Consider the following 24,835-nt stretch of genomic DNA (forward strand, 5'->3'; position numbering starts at 1 on the left):
TACTTTAAGACATGAAGGTCAGTCAATCCGGAAAATTTCAGGAACTTTGAAAGTTTCTTCGAAGGCAGTCGCAAAAACCATCGAGCACTATGATGAAACTGGCTCTCGTGAGGACCGCCGCAGGGAAGGAAGACCCAGAGTTACCTCTTCTGCAGAGGATAAGTTCATTAGAGTTACCAGCCTCCGAAATTGCAACCCAAATAAATGCTTCACAGAGTTCAAGAAACAGACACATCTCAACATCAACTGTTAATGAGCGAGCTAGGACCGACGACAGAATTCAGAACATTGGCAGTATACATATCTCCCTGGCATATTACATCATTTATGCAGCAGCATACAATACATTTTTGGACTTACCTTGTTGTGCTGTGCTCACTTGAACAGGAACATGGCACGGCGGTCCTTCGTGAGCAAATTTTGCCTTCAAACTTTGTCATCAAAGTCTGACATTCTCTGGATTTATGGTGCTTTCAAGACAACTGTGTATGTAGTTCTGTCCTTGAGCTGTTCTTGTCTATTAATGTTAATGTATTATTTCATGTTTCAGGTTTTTTGTGGACCCCAGGAAGAGTAGCTGCTGCTTTTGCAACAGCTAATGGAAATCCTAATAAAAAAAACAAAATTCCAACTGGGAACTCAACAACAACAAAAAAGTTGAATCATGATGATGTCAGTGATCTTCGGGTTGTTGCTCTAAAAAGAGGCCTGAGTTCCGGATTTACAATTCCGAGTTGTATGAAAGTTCAAAACGTATTTTCACCATTTGTAGCTCGTTTTCCCCCGAGTTCCGAGTTGTCTTGAACTCACTAAAGTCAGATTGTAGTTCCGAGTTAACAGTTGTTAACAGTTGTTTTGAGCGCGGAAAAAATCATGCTTCATTGACAGCATGGCCAATGTTGAAAGTTTATCATTTAAACTAGGAAAAGAGACCCTTAATATTAGACTTGGAACCACACAGCCACTTCACTGAATAACAGGCTAATGATTGATTTGCAATGCTTGCAGTTAGCCACTGATTGCTTCCAAAGCACTCATTGTTGAATTGGTCAATGAGCACTGATACGTTTTATCTATAATTTACCTTCATATGACAAGGATTGAAAAGGATTTGCCAGTAGATTGTCGACTTGATTCATGATGATGACTGCTTATCTAGCTTGCTAGCTAAGATTTTGAAAGTATAATGTTGACATGATCAGTCCAATCAAAGCTACGGTAGATATAACGTGATTTAAAGTAATTTCGTCTTTTTTTTTACTTAAATTTTACCGTTATTTTACCAGGTAAGTTGACTGAGAACACATTCCCATTTACAGCAACGACCTGGGAGGAAGAATGAGCCAATTGTTAGCTGGGGATGATTAGGTGACCGTGATGGAATGAGGGACAGCTTGGGAATTTAGCCAGGACACCGGGGTTAACACCTCTACTCTTACAATAAGTGCCATGGGATCTTTAGTGACCACAGAGTCAGGACACCCGTTTAACATCCCATCCGAAAGACGGCACACTGCACAATGACCTTGAGCCTTCTTGTTTGGGCACTTCTAATGTAAATCTATGGCAGCACCCAAGGGGAATTCATTTTCGAGCTCTCCCCTGTAGATTTTGTGGTGACATAGTGTCACTATGAGTGACAGAACACTGAGCCAATCACGGCGCAACTAGAGAACATTACTATCCCCTATGCTCTGTATTTTCTGCTGCCTGTCCCACCACCACAGAAAGCACAGAGCTAGGCCGAAAAACACCTGCATTTTGGAGCTGCCTTACTTAGAAAGCAAAATAGAGACTATGTTTGTATGAGGCTTTATTAACTCAATGCGGCTTTATTAACTCGCCACTGGTCAGTTGCTATCTACATATAATCATTGACCACAAGGCATATTTACACAAAATACTTGTAAAAAAAACAAACATATAATAAGCACTGTGGTCTTACCTGCCACTAGCAGGGTTACTCCAGGCTGTCCAGGAGACTCCTCCACTGGGTGGTTGGTGATAAAATAGAAGACATATGTCCCACTATCAGACCTCCTCAGATCAGAGATCCTCAGGGAGCAGTTCCTGGTACTCCACTCTGCCCTGGGAGGCTGGCTCAGGGAAGATGCCTTGGCTATGGTACACATATCTGGGGGTGATGCAGCGGCTCTGGTCCCGGCACCACATCTCAGACAGCACCCTGTAGGGCTGAGGGTAGCCGTAGGAGCAGAGGAGAACCACAGACAAGACGGCCACGGCACACAGTAGAGCGGAGGGAACACACACAGCAGCCTGGGATACAATACTTTGTATGTCTATTCACATACCATACTAAAAGTGTGCTCCGTATAATAATGATGAATATGATGTCAGTCTTACCTTGCAGGATAAGTGAGAGCAGCCTCCTCCAGCCAGTCTGGAAGACTCCCAAAAGCCATCTCTGACGCTCCCCCACAACATTATAAGCCTGCAACAAAAAGCCAAGGCACTGTTGCTGGCTTATAATGTCACTGTCACTAAACAAGCCAGAGCCTGTTTTTGGTTCTGTCTATTGAGACCTTGTTTACAATGAGCATCCATTATATGCAGATCTATGCCTTTACCTCTGACCGTTCTGCCTACAGACCTGTCTAGTTCTAATCATATCCCAACCCCCTGTTTGTGTAACAGTTGTTAAAGTACTATGTGAATTTCACCAGGTTCATATATCAATATGTTGTGTTGATTTGTTATGCATGCCTGCATCCTGGGAGAAGGGGAGTGTGTACTTACGTTTTGCCCGGCGTGTTCGTGCTCAAATCATTTTGATGCACTGAGAGAGGTAGGCACGCTTTTTCTGTCTTCAGAAAAGTTTGATTCTTTTAAGTACACAGTGTTTTGTTCATGAATAATTATGTATATTTAGAGGTTACTCATAAGTGGATGGTATTGTTAAGATGCACTTGTAATTGTACTTTTTAGGATGATGTCAATATTCTGAATTCAACATGTGGTTAATAGCTAGCTAAGGTATTAGCAGGCTATTGTATGCGTGAACGATGGCTAGCTCATCGAATGATCCCAGTCCCTCCTATTGTGCATCTGTTGTAGAAAGAGGCGACAATTCTCAGAACATATGTGCTCTACAAATGTTTTATTTCCTTTTGGATGCAGGTATGTGGTTTTATCTATGTAAAATATGTTATGTATAATAAGGAGAGAGTGTATTAATTTTTGTATTCGAAAATCATTTTAATGCACTGAGAGAGAAAGAGGCGACGATTCTTTGAACATATGTGCTCTACACACGTTTTATTTTCTTTTGGATGCAGATGCAGGATTCAGAGAGTCAGTTCTGCTTGATTAAAACTACCTGATCTCCAAAGTCCACGTTTATAGTCTCAATCAACCACACACAACGCAGAGTTACAGCGGTGCAGTAAAGCACCGGCTACATTTTCACCCTATTGTTAAGACAATAATGTTGCAAGGTCCATTTAAGCTCCTGTGGCATTGTTTAAGCCTAGGACTGGCCTACTCATGCCTCAACTTCAATGCACTTTGGTCTATTGCACCTGGAACATTACCTGAACTTAACACATACATGTAAAACTAGGAAACGGTATATCAATTGAAGGGGTTGTTAAGCCTGTGCTCTGCTCTGCAGGTGCCATTTGACCGATATCTCATGACGTCACCTGTACACTACCTTGACCGTTTCTAAAAGGCTATGAGCGCAGATCCGGGAGTTGAACAAGTTGAACTGCTGAGCAGAAAAAACAACCGTGTAAATACGTTGATAGCTACACGTTTTATCTATAGGAAATTATATTTTATTTTCAGTTTTGAACGGAAAACTGTTTTCTTTCGCAGAAGGGGAGAAAGTGGGGAACGTTTTCTTTTCGTACTCTTTGTAGCCATACAACCACTTGTCGAACTATTGGGAATATCTATGGTGGAGTTTACAGCCTATTCATACTGCTTACCCCGGAGGGAACAGCGAGCCTCGAGAGTAATCGCCGAGATTTTTTCTCACGCTTGACTTGACAAGCAGTCCTACACCTGTTGCAAAAGATAGGTGAGTGCACTGAGAATGGTGTGGATTTTGAGTAACCTACTACTCTGTCATTTTAAAGCACATTGAGTTGTTTTTGATCATGAACATAGCTATGGAAAAGTAACAGTTACATTCTGTCCAGTGTTCACGTCTAATGGTGATTGTTATGAGTTTCTCGATATGAAAGGTATGTAGGCCTAATCATTCTATGCTGGATGGTGGGCCTGTTGGTAGCTAGCTAGTATGCATACTGGGGAGAAACAGCATATCCTAATTCTGTGGTAAATTACAATATAGCTACCACTCATCAGTAGAGACATGTTTATTACACATTTATTCCATAGAAAAATAACAATTTTCCCTTCAGCCTGGACTATTAGTCAAATCTGCTAAAAACAACTCACTTTGCCCTTTGGTTTATTTAACTTGTTTAACCCACCTCTCTCCAGTCAAAAAGTGTATTAACGTTTATGTTCTGTGCTATCTATTTATACAGGCTGGGGATAAGCCTGGGTGGCAAGTTGACCATCACAGGAGCTGTGAAGCAGGGCCACTCTGAACTTCAGCTACCTCTTTTCATTTTCTACTTTTGAGCGAGAAAACATGACTGAGAAAAAGAATGGTGAGTGTTCCACACACATCCAGACATTGTCCTTGCCACATTTTTTCCCTCTATATTTGACATCAGAAGAACTCAGTGTTAAAGATTAATAGAACTGGCCACTGCTTGATGTTTGATGGGGTAAACTACCTTTTGTGGTGTCGAGTGTGTGATCTAGATTAGGAACCTTTTAAAAATGTTTTCTTTTCTTTCTACAGTCTGTTTTTGACGAAGATCTTGCAAATAATTGAGCTTTTATTAAAGTACACACACTCTTAGAAAAAAAGGTGCTGTCCCCATAGGAGAACCCTTTGAAGAACACTTTTTGGTTCCAGGCAGAACCCTATGGGTTCTATGTAGAAACCTTTACCAGAGGATTCTACATGGAACCCAAAAGTGTTCTACCTGGAACCAAAAAGAGTTCTACCTGGAACCTACATTAAGAGGGTTATCCTATGGGGACAGCCAAAGAACCCTTAAGAGTTCAGTGATACTTTATCCATGCCTCTTTAATTCTGTTTAGAAATGTTTTGAGTATTTACAGTTGAAGTCGGAAGTTTACATACACTTAGGTTGGAGTCATTCAAAAATAGTACCGTTTGCAACTGCACATGGGGACAAAGATGGTACTTTTTGGATAAATGTCCTCTGGTTATTCTGACATTTCACATTCTTCAAATAAAGTGGTGATCTTAACTGACTTAAGACAGGGAATTTTTACTAGGATTAATTGTCAGGAATTGTGAAAAACTGAGTTTAAATGTATTTAGCTAAGGTGTCTGTAAACTTCCGACTTCAACTGTATTATCTATTACACAAGGAACCTCTTTTATTATCTAATTGGGGCGTCTAGAGTTCTTTCTGAACGGAGAACATTATCTTTCACCATTATCACTCATGTAACAATGTTTACTAAATCCATTGGGTTCTTGCATTCACTTCTCAGCTGTCTTTTCAGTTGTAGTGGCAGACCATACACCTTATTTAACTACTTTCATTCTAACTACTTTACTACTTTAACTACTTTATGACACGGTAATGTCTTGTGTGATTATGTTTATGGAATGACAGATAAGATAAAGGCCCAAGTGTACCTGGCTTGGAACCATATCAGTATTTCTTTGTTATCTAATTATCACTAGTAGTAGGTGATCCTAATCATGATCTTTACTCAGTATTTTGAAAGCTATACCTGTATGTACTGTCAAATAATCAAAACAGTGGTAATAACAAGGGTAATCTTGAGTTTAAAATATTTTTTAGACCATAGTTATACTGTTTGCTTTTTATCAGACATAGACATCAGACACAGACATAATTTATTGTGTGGCGTTTCATTTGGAGAATTAAAAATGCTCCTAAGTTCTCAAGCATGGACACTTCCGTGTGTCTTGAGATGGAGATGCTCACCAGGACTCTCTGACAGATTCTATGTTTCAATGTAAAGCCATTGGCAAACCTGAGTCACAATCCAATGAACAACATCTCAGTCTCCTTCTGAGTTGATCCTGTACAGTGTAGCTGAAACAGTTATAGCATGACTTTTGATTGTTGTGTTGTCTGGTTTCGTTTTGATCTGGGTTGAGGTGTGGGCTGAGGTGTACAACACTGTGGTCTATCTGTGGTTTAGTTGCTGGAACTGCTGATCTGTGGCATTCCATGACTCATTGATTGTTGTGTGAGACATTTTAGTCACAGTTCTGAAACAGATGTAGCTTTATGAAACAATATTTCTATTGTGAAATTAGGCAGAATATAATCTTCCTGAGAGAGACACAAGGTAACTAGGCCTTTCACCTTATAGAAGAATGTATCTCTCTTCAGCAAAGGAGATGTGTATTTCCCACACACCGGTTGTGCTCAGGTAGAGGCTAAAACAATAGCAGGGCTTGTTCTCCAGCTCCAGGCCTATGACTCCAGGATCCACTGGGGTGGGTTTAGGAAATGTGGGGCTTTCTTGGAACCAGCAGCTGGAATACTGGAAGGGAGACTGGCCTGAGATAAAGTCAGCCCTTAGACAAGATCTGGTTATGTCAATAGGATCTGTGGTCCCTTCCTCACCCCTGTCATTACACAGAGTCCTGGGCAGGAACAATAACACATTAATCTACTGATACGGCCTCACAGGACATAGGTGGATGGGTTAGGGATGGGTTTTGTGGTTGTAGAACGTTTTTGTTCGAAGTAGAACGTCTCCTGAAAGTCAACAAGGTTGAGAATCGCTTTTGTACAGAGAAGGAATGTTCTAATTTAAATCTGTAGTGCAGGGTTCTGCAATGTGACTGGGTATGAAGGGTTCTGCTCTCTAGACCATACCTGTTTCAAACAATCAACTAATCATGGTCTTCATGCGTGTTAGTGCTGGGTTGGAACAAAAGCCAGCACACCCACGAGCCAGTGTATCAGGGCTCCAGACTGATATCTGGAAAAACCCTTGAATCAGCAGCCTATAACATGTGCTCAGTCAGGGTTCTCTGGTGTTGCCATAGGTGACTGCACCAAAACATCTGTTATTGTTTGGAAAAAGTAAATTTTATTATATAATGTACAGTCATCACACTAACAGAGCTTCACTGTATGTTATGCAGGTCAATTGTGTGTTTTAAAAACCGTACAGTATACAAAAGCCTTCAAATACATTTGTACTGTGTTAAAGAGCAACAGTACTTGATGTTATTTTTTTAATGCCCTCTCAGTAGAAATCCATGTATCTTATTGCTGATGCATGGTCCACACTGATTGACAGTGGTGAGTAAGGGAGAAAAAAGTGGAGGATTTCCCCATCACTCTCTGAAAAGCCATCAGCTGCCTGTAAACTGTGCCCATATCCTGAGGTAGGGAGTACAGACGGCAGACCCCATGGCCCCCAGTGTTTTCTCACTGAATTCCAGTCTCCCTCCTTTGTGTGCGATGTTGATTTTCCTCTCTTTTGATTGGCAGAGTATCAGGTTGATGCTTGTTTCCCTGCATAAGGCACAATGGGAAACAGTGTTATGTTGTTGATAAGAGACATGCTCATCCGGCAGACTCTGCTTGTACAGGCAGCTAGGGTGATCCAGGTAGTGGGTGGCAGGTAGCCTAGCGGTTAAGAGCGTTGGTAACCAAAAGGTTGCTAGTTCGAATCCCCGAGCCGACTAAGTAAAACATCTGTCTGTGCCTTTGAGCAAGGCATTTAACCCTAATTGCTCCTGTAAGTCGCTCTGGATAAGAGCGTCTGCTAAATGACTCAAATGTGAAATATAGTGCAACTGTTTGTATTGTTGGTGTCGAATGGTTGAATGATGTCCTCACTGTTGGGCATGTATTGATGCCCAATAGGAGATTAGGAGATTGTTCCTAAGTGTCTGTCAGACTGGTTTATTGCCCACATAGCAAGGGCCACATGACCAGATCAGTAAAATGTCTTGGTCCTATAGCATACATAAAGACTTGTGAATACCTACACAGTAATAACAGACTTATAGACCTGTGTATTACCTACAGAGCATTCTTATAACGTGTGTTAGACCTGAGTTGGATCCACACACAGACAGTGTGTTTCTTTGCACTGAGTCAGGAGCTTATTATGCCTTGCAGTCAGTCGGTGTCTCTGCTGGTCTGCTCTGCTGGTTTGGTCTTGTATGTGGCATGTCTCTACACAGGCTGAAGCTGGCTGGCCAGCCTGCAAGGTTAATGACCACTCCAGAACTTCACTCTCTGCGCCTCAGATACCTGTCTGCAAACACAGCAGATTTACGCATGCTACCTGTGTGTGTGTGTGTGTGTGTGTGTGTGTGTGTGTGTGTGTGTGTGTGTGTGTGTGTGTGTGTGTGTGTGTGGTTTGGTTTTACTATCCTTGTGGGGACCAGAAGTCCTCACAAGGACAGTAAAACAAGTGTGTTTGTGTGTGTGTGCGGCGCATAAGTGTGACTTAAGTTGGAAACAGTGCTTGAATAATCAAGTGTGGCTTTGTTTTGGTTCAACCAAACTTTAACAGTTAGTGACTGGTCAGTTCATGGACCTTTCATCATCATCAGCAATTTAATGCAATGAAATGACCTCTCATTCTGCCCAACCTTGTGTTCTAGCTAGGGACACAGTGACAATTTGTTGGGGCTTGAGATGGCACTGAAATCAAGCTTGCAGTTTGTTTTAGCTCTATGGAAATGGAGCAGACTTTGGACTATTGATCCTATTCATTTGTACTTTTTCAATGTGCCAATTTGCCAGTGTGGTATTATGACACTCTCTCTTCCTTTTTACCTATCTGATTAAAACACTTTCACTTCTTCAAGATGTTCAAATGTTCATAAATGACCAGCAGGGTCAAATAATAATCACAGTGGTTATAGAGGGTGCAACAGGTCAGCACATCAGGAGTAAATGTCAATCAATCAATCACATTTATTTATAAAGCCCTTTTTACATCAGCAGTCACAAATTGCTTATACAGAAACCGAGTCTAAAACCCCAGAGAGCAAGCAATGCAGATGTAAAAGCATGGTGGCTAGGAAAAACTCCCTAGAAAGGAAGGAACCTAGGAAGAAACCTAGAAAGGAACTAGGCTGTGAGGGGTGGCCTGTCCTCTTCTTGCTGTGCCTAATGGAGATTATAAGAGTACATGGCCATTAAGGCCAGATCGTTCTTCAAGATGTTCAGACGTTCATAGATGACCAGCATGGTCAGTTGTCTTTTCATAGCCGAGCATTGTTGAGACAGCAGGTGTGGTAGAGAGGGGAGAGAGAGCAAGAAGGGGGGAGAGAGAGAGAGAGGGAGAGCGAGGGTCGAAACAGCAGGTCTGGGACAAGGTAGCACGACCAGTGGGTCTATAACCGCAGGCAGAACAGCAGAAACTGGATCAGCAGCACAACCAGGTGGACTGGGGACGGGGAATGCCAGGAGTCATCAGGCCCGGTAGTCCTGAGGCATGCGGCTCAGGTCCTCCGGATGGGGAGAGAGAGATTGAAGAATTAGAGGAAGCCTACTTAAGATCACACAGGGCACTAGATAAGACAGGAGAATTACACCAGATAGGACAGACAGACTACCGAAAAAAGCCTGGCACAACGTGATGCACCCCTCCTAGGGACAGAATGGGAGAGCGCGTGTAAGCCAATGACTTAATAGAGTCAGAGGTAGAGAATCCCAGTGAAGAGAGGGGAGCCCGCAAGGCAGAGACAGCAAAGCAAGGGTGGTTTGTCATTCCAGTACCTTGCCGTTCACCTTCACACTCCTGGGCCAGACTACTTTCAGTGTGACGTTGAACGTAATGGTATGTTTTTGTTGTGTGTGTTGTTTTTGTTGTGTGTATTGTCTTTTACAGGAGGCGCGGGGGTGACCTTCCTGACCCCATGTCGCGTGGCGGGCGTGTGTCTGACCGTGGTGCTACTTGGGGGGATTGGAGCTGCTGTCTGGGCTGTAGGTGAGAGACCTCTGCATCTGCACTCACATAGTAGTGATGTGTACCTTTTGGCAATGAGCAGTGCTTTTGTGGGCAATGTAGTTTTAGTTTTTTCATAGTACAGACAGAGACGAAAGGAAGCGAGACATCCCACTCCCTCATTGTTTTCTGTTTGAATGGAAGTCAATTAACTAAGCACACCAGAACCAGTTTCTATCACATTGGTGTCTATGGGAGAGCCACCCCTTAAGTAGACAGGAACTGACCAATTATTTCAATGGTAAACGGCCTGACTGAACTATCTTAATTCATCCTCCCATCTTTGGTACAGATTAGAGGTCGACCGATTAATCGGAATGGCCGATTAATTAGGGCCGATTTCAAGTTTTCATAGCAATCGGAAATCAGTATTTTTGGGCGGCGATTTCCGATTATATAAAAATATATATTTATAATATTTTAATTTTTTTAATACCTTTTATTTAACTGGGCAAGTCAGTTAAGAACACATTCTTATTTTCAATGACTGCCTAGGAACTGTGGGTTAACTGCCTTGTTCAGGGGCAGAACGACAGATTTTCACCTTGTCAGCTCAGGGGTTCCAATTTTGCAACCGCACAGTTAACTAGTCCAACGCTCTAACCATTGCACTCAACGAGTAGCCTGCCTGTTACGCGAACGCAGTAGAAGCCAAGGTAAATTGCTAGCTAGCATTAAACTTATCTTATAAAAAACAATCAATCATAATCACTAGTTATAACTACTAATCCAGTTTAGCAGGCAATATTAACCAGATGAAATTGTGTCATTTCTCTTGCGTTCATTGCACGCAGAGTCAGGGTATATGCAACTGTTTGGGCTGCCTGGCTCATTGCAAACTAATTTGCCAGAATTTTATGTAATTATGACATACATTGAAGGTTGTGCAATGTAACAAGAATATTTAGATTTAGGGATGCCACCCGTTATATTAAAAAAAATACCGAACGGTTCCGTATTTCACTGAAATAATAAACGCTTTGTTTTCGAAATGATAGTTTCCGGATTCGACCATATTAATGATCTAAGGCTCGTATTTCTGTGTGTTATTATGTTATAATTAAGTCTGATTTGATAGAGCAGTCTGACTGAGCAGCAGTGGGCCCGTAATCATTCATTCAAACAGCACTTTCGTGTGTTTTGCCAGCAGCTCTTCGCAAGCACAGCGCTGTTTATGACTTCAAGCCTATCAGCCTAATGGCTGGTCTAACCAATGTGAAATGGCTAGCTAGTTAGCTGGGTGTGCGCTAATACTGTTTCAAACGTCACTCGCTTTTAGATTTGGAGTAGTTATTCCCCTTGCGCTGCAAGGGCCGCGGCTTTTGTGGAGCGATGGGTAACGATGCTTCGAGTGTGGCTGTTGTCGATGTGTTCCTGTTTTGAGCCCAGGTAGGGGCGAGGAGGGGGACGGAAGCTATACTGTTACACTGGCAATACTATAGTGCCTATAAGAACATCCAATAGTCAAAGGTATATGAAATACAAATGGTACAGAGAGAAATAGTCCTATAAATACTATATTAATTCTTGGAACTCCCTCTCCCGGATCCGGGAGAATTGTCATCAACTGACACTAATTAGCATAACGCAACGGACAAAAATATTACTCGAAAATATTCATATTCATGAAATCACAAGTGAAATATATTGAAACATAGCTTAGCCTTTTGTTAATCACCCTGTCATATCAGATTTTGAAATTATGCTTTACAGCCAAAGAAAGACAAGCATTTGTGTAAGTTTATCGATAGCCTAGCATAGCATTATGCATAGCTAGCAGCAGGCAGCTTGGTCACGAAAAATCAGAAAAGCAATCAAATTAAATCGTTTACCTTTGATGAGCTTTGGATGTTTTCACTCACGAGACTCCCAGTTAGACAGCAAATGTTCATTTTGTCCCATAAAGATTATTTTTATAGCCGAAATACCTCCGTTTGTACTTCACGTTTGGTTGAGAAATCCACCGGAAACTGCGTTCTCGACAACGCTGGAAAATATTCCAAATTAGATCCATAATATCGACAGAAACATGGCAAACGTTTTTTATAATCAATCCTCAAGGTGTTTTTCAAATATCTATTAGATAATATATCAACCGGGACAGGTGGCTTCTTAGTAGGATAGAGAGAAACAATGGCCGCATTTGTCCTTTACTCACCAAACACTCTGAGAGACTTCAGCTGACCACTGACGCAATGTTGTCGTTCAGGCTCATTTTTCAAAATAAAAGCCTGAAACTATGTATTGTGACACTAGACACATTAGGGAAGTCATAGAAAAAGGAATCTGGTTGATATCCCATTCACTGCTCAATAGGGACGCATAGGAACGCAGAGCTTTCTAAATAAGAGTCCCTTCCTGATTGGATTTTTCTCAGGCTTTCGCCTGCAATATCAGTTCTGTTATACTCACAGACAATATTTTTACAGTTTTGGAAACTTTGGAGTGTTTTCTATCCTATATGCATATTCTAGCATCTTGTCCTGACAAAATAGCTCGTTTACTTTGGGATAGTTATTTAAAAAAAAATGAAAATAGTGCCCCCTAGTTTCAAGAGGTATTAACTACAACCTAAAACCTCTTACCTTGGAATATTGAAGTCTCATGTTAAAAAGAACCACCAACTGTCATATGCTCTCATGTTCTGAGCAAGGAACTTAAACGTTAGCTTTTTTACATGGCACATATTTTACATGGCACACATTTTTACATGGCACATATTACTTTCTTCTCCAACACTTAGTTTTTGCATTATTTAAACCAAATTGAACATGTTTCATTATTTATTTGGGGCTAGATTGATTTTATTGATGTTTCATATTAAGTTAAAATAAGTGTTAATTCAGTATTGTTGTAATTGTCTTTATTACAAAAAAAAAAAAAAAAACATTGGCCGATTAATCGGTATCGTATTTTTGGTCCTCCAATAATCGGTATCGGTATCGGCGTTGAAAAATCATAATCGGTCGAACTCTAGTACAGATATTACCAACTTTGTTTGATTGCAGTTAGTGGATTTGTTTGCAGGCTCTGTGAGGTTTGCTATTTCATCAACAGAGTGTGTATGCAATTTACAGTTTTATATTACATGTTGTTGACTTTTGTTTGTTTGTTTGTTTTTCAAATCCTAGTAACATTTTGTATCAGAGAAGAAGACACAGGATTATATGATGGTAAGTGAGAGGGAAACCACACCACCAAAGCCAACCTCATATCGTATCTTGAATCGATAGAATGGTTTGTTTGATCCAGTATTTCATTTCTCCAACCCAGTCCAGGTGAACTCCAATCCAAGCTCGGACCTACGTCTCCGGGTGTTTGACTCGGCCGAGCGACGGTGGAGACACCTCTGTTCCTCAGAGGCCAACCAGCTCCTGGCCAACATCAGCTGTGAGGAGATGGGCTTTGTCAGGTGAGGAGATTGATGGATTGTGATATGAAAGACTTTAGATTAAATCCCAAAGTGGGAGTCACTATCTACAGCATCATAAAGGGAAAGGGAAGCAGTACCTAGTCAGTTGTACAACTGAATGCACTCAACTGAAATGTGTCTTCCGCATTTAACCCAACCCATCTGAATCAGAGAGGTGTGGGGGGCTGATACCCCTATGCCATGCAAGAAGGCTGCACAGAAAGTGCTCCACCCTTGCCTGGTTGCTAAAATTCTAATGGTTTGCCTAATTTCAGTTTATGGCCACAAAGCAAGCAATGTATAGTTTAGAGACTCTAAACAGCTGTGAAATATATTTTCAAAAACAAAAAAGATTGTATTTTCAGCTGATATACAAAGCTGAAAATAAAAGGAGGCGAAAACTAAACTTAAGGACAGGAAGCATAAAAAATGGTGCATATAGAATGGATCTACCACTTCTCAGACTTCCTTTCAATGAGAGATCTTTCTTTCTTTCTTTATTTGACCCTTGTTTCACCAGGTAGGCAAGTTAAGAACAATTTCTTATTTACATCTGCGACCTGGCCAAGATAAAGCAAAGCAGTTCGACACATATAACAACACAGAGTTACACATGGAGTAAAACAAACATACAGTCAATAATGCAGTAGAAAAATAAGTCTATATACAATGTGAGCAAATGAGTTGAGATAAGGGAGGTAAAGGCAAAAAAAAAAGGCCATGGTGGCAAAGTAAATACAATATAGCAAGTAAAACACTGGAATGGTAGATTTGACCGGAGATGAGTGTGCAAAGTAGAAATACTGGGGTGCAAAGGAGCAAAATAAATAAATAAATGCAGTAGGGGAAGCGGTAGTTGTTTGGGCTATTTATAGATGGGATATGTATAGGTCCAGTGATCTGTGAGCTGCTCTGACAGCTGGTGCTTAAAGCTAGTGAGGGAGATAAGTGTTTCCAGTTTCAGAGATTTTTGTAGTTCGTTCCAGTCAATGGCAGCAGAGAACTGGAAGGAGAGGCGGCCAAAGGAGGAATTGGCTTTGGGGTTGACAAGTGAGATATACCCGCTGGAACGCATGCTACGGGTGGGTGCTGCTATGGTGACCAGCGAGCAGAGATAAGGCGGGACTTTACCTAGCAGGGTCTTGTAGATGACCTGGAGCCAGTTGGTTTGGCGACGAGTATGAAGCGAGGGCCAGCCAACGAGAGCGTACAGGTCGCAGTGGTGGGTAGTATATGGGGCTTTGATGACAAAACAGATGGCACTGTGATAGACTGCATCCAATTTGTTGAGTAGGGTGTTGGAGGCTATTTTGTAAATGACATCGCCGAAGTCGAGGATCGGTAAGATGGTCAGTTTTACGAGGGTATGTTTTACCTTACATTGCTATGTGGATTTGGTAAGGTCGCCCAAAAAGTTATACAACTTCATCTGGTTTAGGCCAGGGATCTTTCAACTGATCTGTCAGTGATAGAAGTCTCTGTAATAAAGAGATGCATGCCTTATGTCCCCTCCAGCGTGGTGAATTACTCCGTGTCCAGTATCCCTGAAGGCAGTAACGACCGTGAGGAGTTCTTCTGTGTCAAAGAGAAGGAGCTGACCTATGGAAAGAAGATCAAAGAGTCTCTATATCCCTGGTCAGACATTCTTATAACACTCATATCTCATAGATGGGTTCCAGGCTGCTGTGTCTGACTGTTGTCGTTTTGTTTTTCAGTGACTGTGAAACTGGCCAGGTCCTAAGTCTGCTTTGTCAAGGTAGGTTCTGCTGAGAGCTTTGGTTTGGTCCTTACACCGTGATACAGTTTTTACACAAAGTGATGAAAAACAACCTGAGAGTTGTACAAGATGGCTTAACTCTCTCTCCTGCATCCCCCCATTACCTCTCTCTTTACTCCTCCCTATCTCTCTTTCTCTCCTCCTGTACCTCTCCCTCTCTTACCTCTCTCTTTATTCCTCCCTCCCTATCTCTCTCTGTCTTCTCCCTCCCTCCCTCCCCATCCATATCTCTTTCTCCTCCCTATCCCTCCCTCCCCTCTCTTTCCGTCTGTCTAGACTGTGGCAGGCGTAGTCTGACAGAGGACCGTATAGTAGGTGGTGTAGATGCTAGGCAGGGTAGCTGGCCGTGGCAGGTCAGTCTGCAGTATGACGGGGTGCACCAGTGTGGAGGCTCCATCATCTCAGACCGCTGGATCGTCAGCGCAGCCCACTGCTTCCCAGAGTAAGCCCTGAATATTTCTCTCCATCTCTCTCTCTCTCTCTCTCTCTCTCTCTCTCTCTCTCTCTCTCTCTCTCTCTCTCTCTCTCTCTCTATCTCTCTCTCTCTCTCTCTCTCTCTCACACACACACACTGTCTCACTTGCTCTCTCTCTCTATCTCTTCTCTCGCTTACACACACTTCTTCTCATGGATTCTGTTTGTCCTCAGGAGGAACCGTCAGGTGTCTCGATGGAGGGTGCTACTGGGCTCCATCTACAACAAGCTCACCCATAAGAATGTTAGAGTTCTTGAGGTAAAGACTGTGGTGTACCACAGCAGCTACCTGCCCTTCGTAGACCCCAACATAGACGACAACAGCAGAGACATCGCTGTCCTTGCTCTGGCCCAGCCTCTGCACTTCACAGGTAAACACATCCGGGCCCATATTGTTATATTCTTATTATACTGTGATGATTTGTTGTTCTTTTTCAAGGCACATCAGACGAAGCCACAGTGTGCTTAGAGGTAGAATAGGTAGAGAGAGAGGGAGGGAGAGAGGGAGAGAGAGAGAGAGAGAAAGAGAGAGAGCGAGAGAGAGAGAAGGGAAGTAGAGAGAAGTGATAAAGCCAGATAGAGATGAGGGACGAGTCACTATGGTAATTCCCTTCTTCAGTGTTCAGGTTTCCAGTCAGACTACCAAACAAAGGCCCTCTTTACTGCCTGCCTGCTGTCCCCTGGACAAAAGACAATGATATCAGAACCGGACAGAATAGTTTGCCCTCTGTTTTACTGTCATTTTTCGTGGAATCGCTGGACGTACATAGAAAAACATTACATTGTTATAATGTGAGAGAGAAAACTCTCTAGGACAGCGTTTCCCAAACCCCAAGGGGTGCACGTTTTGTCTTAACACTATACAGCTGTTTCAAATTATGAAAGCTTTATGATTAGTTGATTATTTGAATCAGCTGTGTAGTGCTAGGGCATTATTAAACAAAACGTGCATCCCCGATTTTGGGAAACTGATCTAGGATGTAGTTGTTATGCAGTGAACTTCCTGTTGTTTATCAAGGACATATATATTGGGCCTTGTCTGACATCTAGTGGTTGGACTCCGAATTGCAGCTATTCTCATGATATAATAACTCACTGGTGGGTAAATTGAGAACATGCAACATCAGCCGCCAAGATTAACATTATCCACAGTGAATACAACACACATGCCCGCAAGTAAACTATCTCAATTTTTGTGCAAGTATACATTTAACCTCTCTGGTACAAGCGTCCCACCTCGACAACAGCCAGTGAATTTGCAGGGTGCCAAATTCAAAACAACAGAAATCCCATAATTAAAATTCCTCAAACATATAAGTATTTTACACCATTTTAAAGATAAACTTCTTGTAAACTCTTGTAAATCCAATTTCGGTGAAAGCACACCAAACGATTATGTTAGGTCAGCAGCTAGTCACAGAAAACCATACAGCCATTTTCCAGCCAAGGAGAGGGCTCACAAAAGTTAGAAATAGCGATTAAATTAATCACTAACCTTTGATGATCTTCATCAGATGGCACTCACTGGACTTCATGTTACACAATAAATGTGTGTTTTGTTCGATAAAGTTAATCTTTATGTCCAAAAACCTCAGTTGAAATTGGCGCGTTATGTACAGTAATCATTGTCTCAAACATACATCTGGTGAAAATGCAGAGAGCCACATCAAATTACAGAAATACTCATCATAAGCATTGATTAAAGATACAAGTGTTTAGCATACATTTAAAGATAAAATTCTCCTTAATGCAACCACTGTGTCAGATTTCAAAAAGGCTTTACGGCGAAAGCACACGACGCGATTATGTTAGGTCAGCGCCTAGCCACAAAAACCATACAACCATTATCCAACCAAGGTCAGAAATAGCGTTAACATTAATTACTTACCTTTGATAATCTTCATCTGGTGGCACTCCCAGGTCTCCATGTTAGAAAATAAATGTTTGTTTTGTTCGATAATGTACCTCTTTATGTCCAAAAATCTTGCCATAAATAATCAATAATATTTCAACCGGACAAAAGCTACGTCAATAGAAAAGGAGAAACAAGAAATGCGCGCTCATGGCTGGAAATTTCCACTGGCATCTCATTGAAAGTGCTGTATCTCCCTCATTTTTCAGAGTAAACGCCTGACTGGCCACATGTAGGGGAAGCCATAGAGATTGTGTACTTAGTCCTAAGTCTTTGAATGGTGGATAGGCTTTCAATGGAAAAACAGCCTTTCAAAATAATAGAATAATAGTACTTCCTGGTTGGATTCTCCTCAGGTTTTTGCCTACCATATCAGTTCTGTTATACTCACAGACCTTATTTTAACGGTTTTGGAAACTGTAGAGTGTTTTCTATCCAAATCAACTAATTATATGCATATCCTAGCTTCTGGGCCTAAGTAGCAGGCAGTTTAATTTGGGCACGCTTTTCATCCAAAATACCGAATGCTGCCTCCTACCCTAGTGAAGTTAAGTATAATTCAATCTCATCTCTCGCTCCCTTCTCTTCACCTCATCATAACCGCCATCGATAACAGACAATACTGTGCAGCTGTATTCATCGACCTGGCCAATGCTTTTGACTCTGTCAATCACCACATTATTATCGGCAGACTCAACAGCCTTGGTTTCTCAAATGACTGCCTCGTCTGGTTCACCAACTACTTCTCAGACAGAGTTCAGTGTGTCAAATCGGAGGGCCTGTTGTCCGGACCTCTGGCAGTCTCTATAGGGGTGCCACAGGGTTCAATCCTCAAGCCGACTCTTTTCTCTGTATACATCAACGATGTCGCTCTTGCTGCTAGTGACTCTCTTATCCACCTCTACGCAGACGACACCATTCTGTATACTTTTGGCCCTTCTTTGGACACTGTGTTAACTAACCTCCAGACGAGCTTCAATGTCATACAACTCTGCCTGCCTGCCCAGCACCACTACTCTGGACAAACTAGAATGGTCCAAACACACTAAGACAGTCGTGAAGAGGGCACAACAAAGCCTATTCCCCCTCAGGAAACGAAAATATTTGGCATGGGTCCTGAGATCCTCAAAAGGTTCTACAGCTGCAACATCGAGAGCATCACCTGACTGGTTGCATCACTGTCTGGTACGGTAATTGCTCGGCCTCTGACCGCATGGCACTACAAAGGGTAGTGTGTACGGCCCAGTACATCACTGGGGCTAAGCTGCCTGCCATCCAGGAAGGCCCTACAAATTGTCAAAGACCCCAGCCACCCCAGCCATAGATTGTTCTCTACTACCGCATGGCAAGCGGTACCGGAGTGCCAAGTCTAGGACAAAACAGTTTTTACCCCCAAGCAATAAGACTCCTGAACAGGTAATAAAATGGCTACCCGGACTATTTGCATTGTGTGCCCCCCCAACCCTCCCCAAACCCTCTTTTTACGCTGCTGCTACTCTCTGTTTATCATATATGCATAGTCACTTTAACTATACATTCATGTACATACTACCTCAATTGGGCCGACCAACCAGTACTCCCGCCCATTGGCTAACCGGGCTATCTGCATTGTGTCCCACCACCCGCCAACTCCTCTTTTACGCTACTGCTACTCTCTGTTCATCATATATGCATAGTCACTTTATCCATACCTACATGTACATACTCCCTCAATCAGCCTGACTAACCGGTGTCTGTATGTAGCCTCGCTACTTTTATAGCCTCGCAACTGTATATAGCCTGTCTTTTTACTGCTGTTTTATTTCTTTACTTACCTATTGTTCACCTAACACCTTTTTGCACTATTGGTTAGAGCCTGTAAGTAAGCATTTCAATGTAAGGTCTACCTACACCTGTTGTATTCGGCATACGTGACAAATAACCTTTGATTTGATTTGATTTGAGTGTTTAATTACTATATTGTAATTATTTTGCCACTATGGCTATTTATGACCTATTGACCGTATGTTTGTTTATTCCATGTATTGTTGTTTGTGCTGCACTGCTTTGCTTTATCTTGGCCAGGTCGCTGTTGTAAATGACAACTTGTTCTCAACTGGCCTACCTGGTTAAATAAAGGTGAAATTAAAAAGAAATAATAAACCTTCTGTTTTCTGCAGACTACATCCAGCCGGTGTGTTTACCCCACTACGGCCAGCGCCTGATTGACGGCCAGATAGGGACAGTGACAGGCTGGGGAAATGTAGGTTACTATGGTGAGTGACTGTGTTGGCTTCTACATCCTTAAACTTACATCTGGTCCCAGAGACAGATACTGTAGGAGCTGGGTTTAAATCATAATCTGGTCCCAGAGATAGATACTGTAGGAGCTGGGTTTAAATCATAATCTGGTCCCAGAGATAGACACTGTAGGAGTTGGGTTTAAATCATAATCTGGTCCCAGAGACAGATACTGTAGGAGCTGGGTTGAAATCATAATCTGGTCCCAGAGACAGATACTGTAGGAGTTGGGTTTAAATCATAATCTGGTCCCAGAGATAGATACTGTAGGAGCTGGGTTTAAATCATAATCTGGTCCCAGAGGCAGATACTATAGGAGCTGGGTTTAAAACATAATCTGGTCTCATAGACAGATACTGTAGGAGCTGGGTTTAAATCATAATCTGGTCCCAGAGACCGATACTGTAGGAGCTGGGTTTAAATCATAATCTGATCCCAGAGATAGATACTGTAGGAGCTGGGTTTAAATCATAATCTGGTCCCAGAGATAGATACTGTAGGAGCTGGGTTTAAATCATAATCTGGTCTCATAGACAGATACTGTAGGAGCTGGGTTTAAATCATAATCTGGTCTCATAGACAGATACTGTAGGAGTTGGGTTTAAAACATAATCTGGTCCCAGAGACCGATACTGTAGGAGCTGGGTTTAAATCATAATCTGGTCCCAGAGACCGATACTGTAGGAGCTGGGTTTAAATCATAATCTGGTCCCAGAGACCGATACTGTAGGAGCTGGGTTTAAAACATCATCTTTTCCCAGAGACAGATAGTGTAGGAGTTGGGTTTAAACCATTATCTGGAACCATGGAAAGACAGAGTAGGTGTATCATTGTTATCATTGGACAAGACAGCCTCTCCCTATCTCTTTTCTTTCTCTCCCTCCTCTCTCTCGCTGTATGACCTTTGAGTATGTAAATAGGGACAGTGTCATTGTGTGCAGATGTGCCAAGCACTATTGACCAGGAATCAACAATCTTTTGGTCAGATATGGTTGTCGGATCACGCCATCATTAATGTGAATAGAGGGATTAATAGCTCTCTCTCTCTCTCTCTCTCTCTCTCTCTCTCTCTCTCTCTCTCTCTCTCTCACACACTTTCTCTCTTTCTATCCCTCTCTCGTTCTCTCTATATCTCTCACTCTCTTTCTCTCTTAGGGACTCTTGCTGACGTTCTTCAGGAGGCTAACGTGCCAATCATCAACGACGCTGTCTGTAACGCCCCTGATTACTATGACAACCAGATCACCACCAGCATGTTCTGTGCTGGCTTTGAGAAGGGTGGTACCGATGCCTGTCAGGTAACCAGCTATAGTGACATCTCATTTCCCTCCCCTGACAGTCAATTAATAAACTTGAACAAAAAATGTCACCTTTATTCATGTATTCTGTCTTCCACTTACAAACATGACAATTATTGACGTCTGAATGTGTCGGATATGTGTCGGATATGAGCCAGTCTGTACCGTTGCTCTCTATCCAGATTCTAGCTTTTACATGAGAAATTGTTCATATTTATATAATCCATTCACCCAAGTGAGACTGATTTTACAATGTACTGTATGTGAGTGGTTGACTTTCTTATCTCAGGGGGACAGCGGGGGCCCGTTTGTGGCTGAGGACTCCCTGTCCAAGGCCAGCCGCTACCGCCTGCTGGGGGTGGTGAGCTGGGGAACAGGCTGTGCCATGGCCAAGAAGCCTGGCGTCTACACCAGAGTGTCCCGCTTCCTACCCTGGATCTCCTCAGCCATGAGGGTGAGTACAGTACACAGACATACACATGTACGCATGCACACACACACGCACACACAGATGCACACAGGTAGAAGTATAATCTTCTTTTCCTGTCTTATCTTCACAGACGTATCACAATTCACCAGGAGTGCACAAAATGGCGCGTACATGGGAGCACTGACCTTTAAGGATCAGAAATGACCAAAATATTATCCATCAGACTTACTGCACTTCACCTGTCCAAAAACCCATCCTTTAGGGGAACCTTGTGCAGAAATTGGATGTATAGGTAAATTCAACTAGATTACCGGAGGAAACCCTTGAAATGGTAGCTTGACCAAAGAATAATCAATAGGTGTATGGTCTTGTGAAATGAGAAAGCATCAAATGAAAATAGTTATGGGACATGCATGACAAAGTCATAGAAAATCACCACTCTGCCAGCCAATGTGCAGATTGTACTGTCATGGGGATCATGTGTATGTCATTAAAGGGTTCATTTTTGTATTCAGAGTTTTCTTACAGTTTGACTCTTTTAGGTGCAACCAACTTATGATACACAACAAGTCTGTTTATCAAAATGTAACGCTCAAACAGATGTTAAATAACATTCTGGCTGGTTTTGCCGTGAAGTTTCTCCTTTATATGATTCCCTTGAACAAATAATGCCAAAGTTACTAACATAGACAACATGAAGCTGAAATTCCCTAAGACCTCAAATGTTCGTCACAAATAAAAACATTAGTGTCAGATATTCAGCTCTTGAATTGTCTCTCTATCCTTTTTTTGTATCACAGATTGCAGTTCAGAGTGACTGTTACCTTCTATAATGATACACGATGTTTCTTAGTTTTGTTTTTGGTGGGGACGTGAATTTAGGGACAAGTTACAGGTGAAATGTAAAGGGTATTTCTATAGCCTGTGTAGATTAGAAATTGAGCTGTTGAACGTATGAGATATGCATAGTTAAATCAGTGTTGTATTTGTTTGGCTTTATTGTAAATATTAGTAACAGATTTTTTTGAAAGTGGATGTTTATTTGTAAGTGATCCATGGATTTCAATCTCAAATGTGCAATAACAACCAGAATGATGTTCTTATTAACCATTTCTGCTTCACAAGTTACTAGGGATTAACGGTTAACAACACCAAGTCATATAACATATTCATCACAAAATGATGCACTACACTACAGAGATCATACTCAGCTGTGTGTTGTCAGTTAAGGGCCTATTACCTGCTGAGAACCACAACTACCTTATTGGTAGATAATTAGCTACACAGCAACACTAGAAAAACTCTGTATTGTCTGTTGATCATCAGGACTCAATTTGCTGTAGTTTAATGTGATGTAGTTTATCAAGCTTATTTGACGGTCTTTATGCTTTCATTTCCTCGTTTTATATTGTTTGAAGTCTAGTCTCTGTGCAGATGACTTCAACAGATGTGAATGTATATATATTTTCTGTGAATAAATGATGAAATTCTTAGTAAGAATGTTATTGTTACTGATTTAAACTCTGTTCCTTCTGTAAATGTAAATTGTCTATTGAATATTGTATTGAAATAAAGATTTAATTTACAAACTGGATGATGTATGTCAAATGTCATCTACAGATATGTGATCTTAATTTGAGCCAGTTTGCTACAGAAGGAAACCAATCCTGAAGCAACAGGAAATATGAATTATGTGGATTATAATTCATGGATATTTTTGTAGTAGTAGATACATTTTCTGTAAGGGAAAATCAAGTCTGAAATTTCAAAGTGGAAATGACAAACTCCAGAAGCCTTTTTCAAGTTGTACATTTCCTTCAAAAGGGTGATCAAATTAAGATCTTACATCTGTACCAGTATTATATTTTGCGGCTAAAGCCTCAGTAAAAAGCCCGTCATTTCCGCAATACATAACACTTTGTATCTGGACACAGTTGTGGAACTAGTTTTATGGAATCTAAACATTCCTGGTTTACAGGAACTGAACTATTTAGACATCCTGAAAGGTGATACTATAAATGGCTCACTATATGATCAGTTCTACAGTCAATGTAATCTAACATATCATTACATCATTGGGTAACTCTGCATGACTGCCCTGCATGACCCCTGCCAGGCAACCCCATTAGCCTGTGTATTTTCCCAGACCCAAATGTGCTAGACTTATGTCCACTGGCCATGCAAATACATCTGTTGTTAGTAAACCTAAAGGGTTTTTAAAGTACATAACAACCTTTCACCTTAAAGTCTTTAGCATTACTTGTGAACTGTATACTGTGTGGTATAGTGAGACACTGTCTCTTTTTTCCCTTGGTAAAAAGAGGACAATATTGGGTGTCTGCTTTGGAAGTGAAATGTCTTTACTCAAATCACGGGTGTGCTCTGAGAAGGAATGAGAGAGAGAGAAAGGAAAGGAAATAACCTCATCGCTTTCTATGCTAAATGCGGCCCAGCCCTGCTCAACCTGTTCTCATTATCTTAATTCCCAGGAATCTTTCTTGCAAATCAGTCCAGGGAGTTCATTTGTTTTTCACCATATATACAGTTGTTTGTTCATTTGTTTAGGTCGTAGCTCAAGGAGAGTTGTATGTCCTCTCTCTCTCTCTGTTTTCAGGCTGGAATCATTGGCAGCAGCTAGAGTCTCAGGACATGAATGTCCACTGAAGCGGATGTCTTGGAGGGGTTGGTAGAAAGTTGTTTTGTTGATGAAGAGAAGAATAATGTCTGTATGTGGGATGACGGGACCAGGGCTTGGTCTGTCTGTGTTCCTGTTGGCTCTGCTTCATCTTCAATGCTCAGGTAGGACTGACTTGGTTGACCGTTGGGTCTGTCTTGCCAATCATACATGTAAAGGTAGCTACTGTAAAGCTACCATATTGTGTTTATTTTAGCCAAGATTGGTTGGGCTCAAGAGCAGCCATCCAGACCTAGAATGTAGACAGAGAGCAATATTTGCAGTGGTGCCTTGGTTTCACTGATGTCCCTTGTATCAGGAAAATACAATCTCAGACCAATTCACATTGTAATAGTCAAACAGTCAAACAACCCTTTCCATGAGAACTAGTGCACTTTGCCTCCTAGGCAAATTAGGACTAGGCTGTTTCACAAGCTATGACTGATTATGTTGCATTTCTCTCCTTGCTGTCTCTTCTCCCCTCCCATTTCTCTCATTCACTGTACCCATCTCTTCCTAATACCCCATCATCATCCA

General features: G+C 41.7%; 1 protein-coding gene across 1 annotated transcript; it reads left to right on the forward strand.

The window, feature by feature from the left end:
• Positions 1 to 3,580: 3,580 nt before the first annotated feature.
• Positions 3,581 to 23,213, forward strand: LOC139423210 (serine protease hepsin-like). Its single transcript, XM_071174966.1, has 13 exons — positions 3,581 to 4,042; positions 4,518 to 4,643; positions 9,925 to 10,023; positions 13,173 to 13,214; positions 13,315 to 13,453; positions 14,969 to 15,088; positions 15,169 to 15,209; positions 15,507 to 15,672; positions 15,879 to 16,075; positions 19,776 to 19,871; positions 21,052 to 21,194; positions 21,484 to 21,648; positions 21,755 to 23,213. The coding sequence occupies exons 2-13, from the start codon at positions 4,625 to 4,627 to the stop codon at positions 21,806 to 21,808; spliced, it is 1,281 nt and encodes a 426-aa protein (XP_071031067.1). The 5' UTR covers positions 3,581 to 4,042; positions 4,518 to 4,624; the 3' UTR covers positions 21,809 to 23,213.
• The last annotated feature ends 1,622 nt before the right edge of the window (positions 23,214 to 24,835 follow it).

This window comes from Oncorhynchus clarkii, chromosome 2 (assembly GCF_045791955.1).
Source record: "Oncorhynchus clarkii lewisi isolate Uvic-CL-2024 chromosome 2, UVic_Ocla_1.0, whole genome shotgun sequence".
Taxonomy (NCBI): Eukaryota; Metazoa; Chordata; class Actinopteri; order Salmoniformes; family Salmonidae; genus Oncorhynchus; species Oncorhynchus clarkii.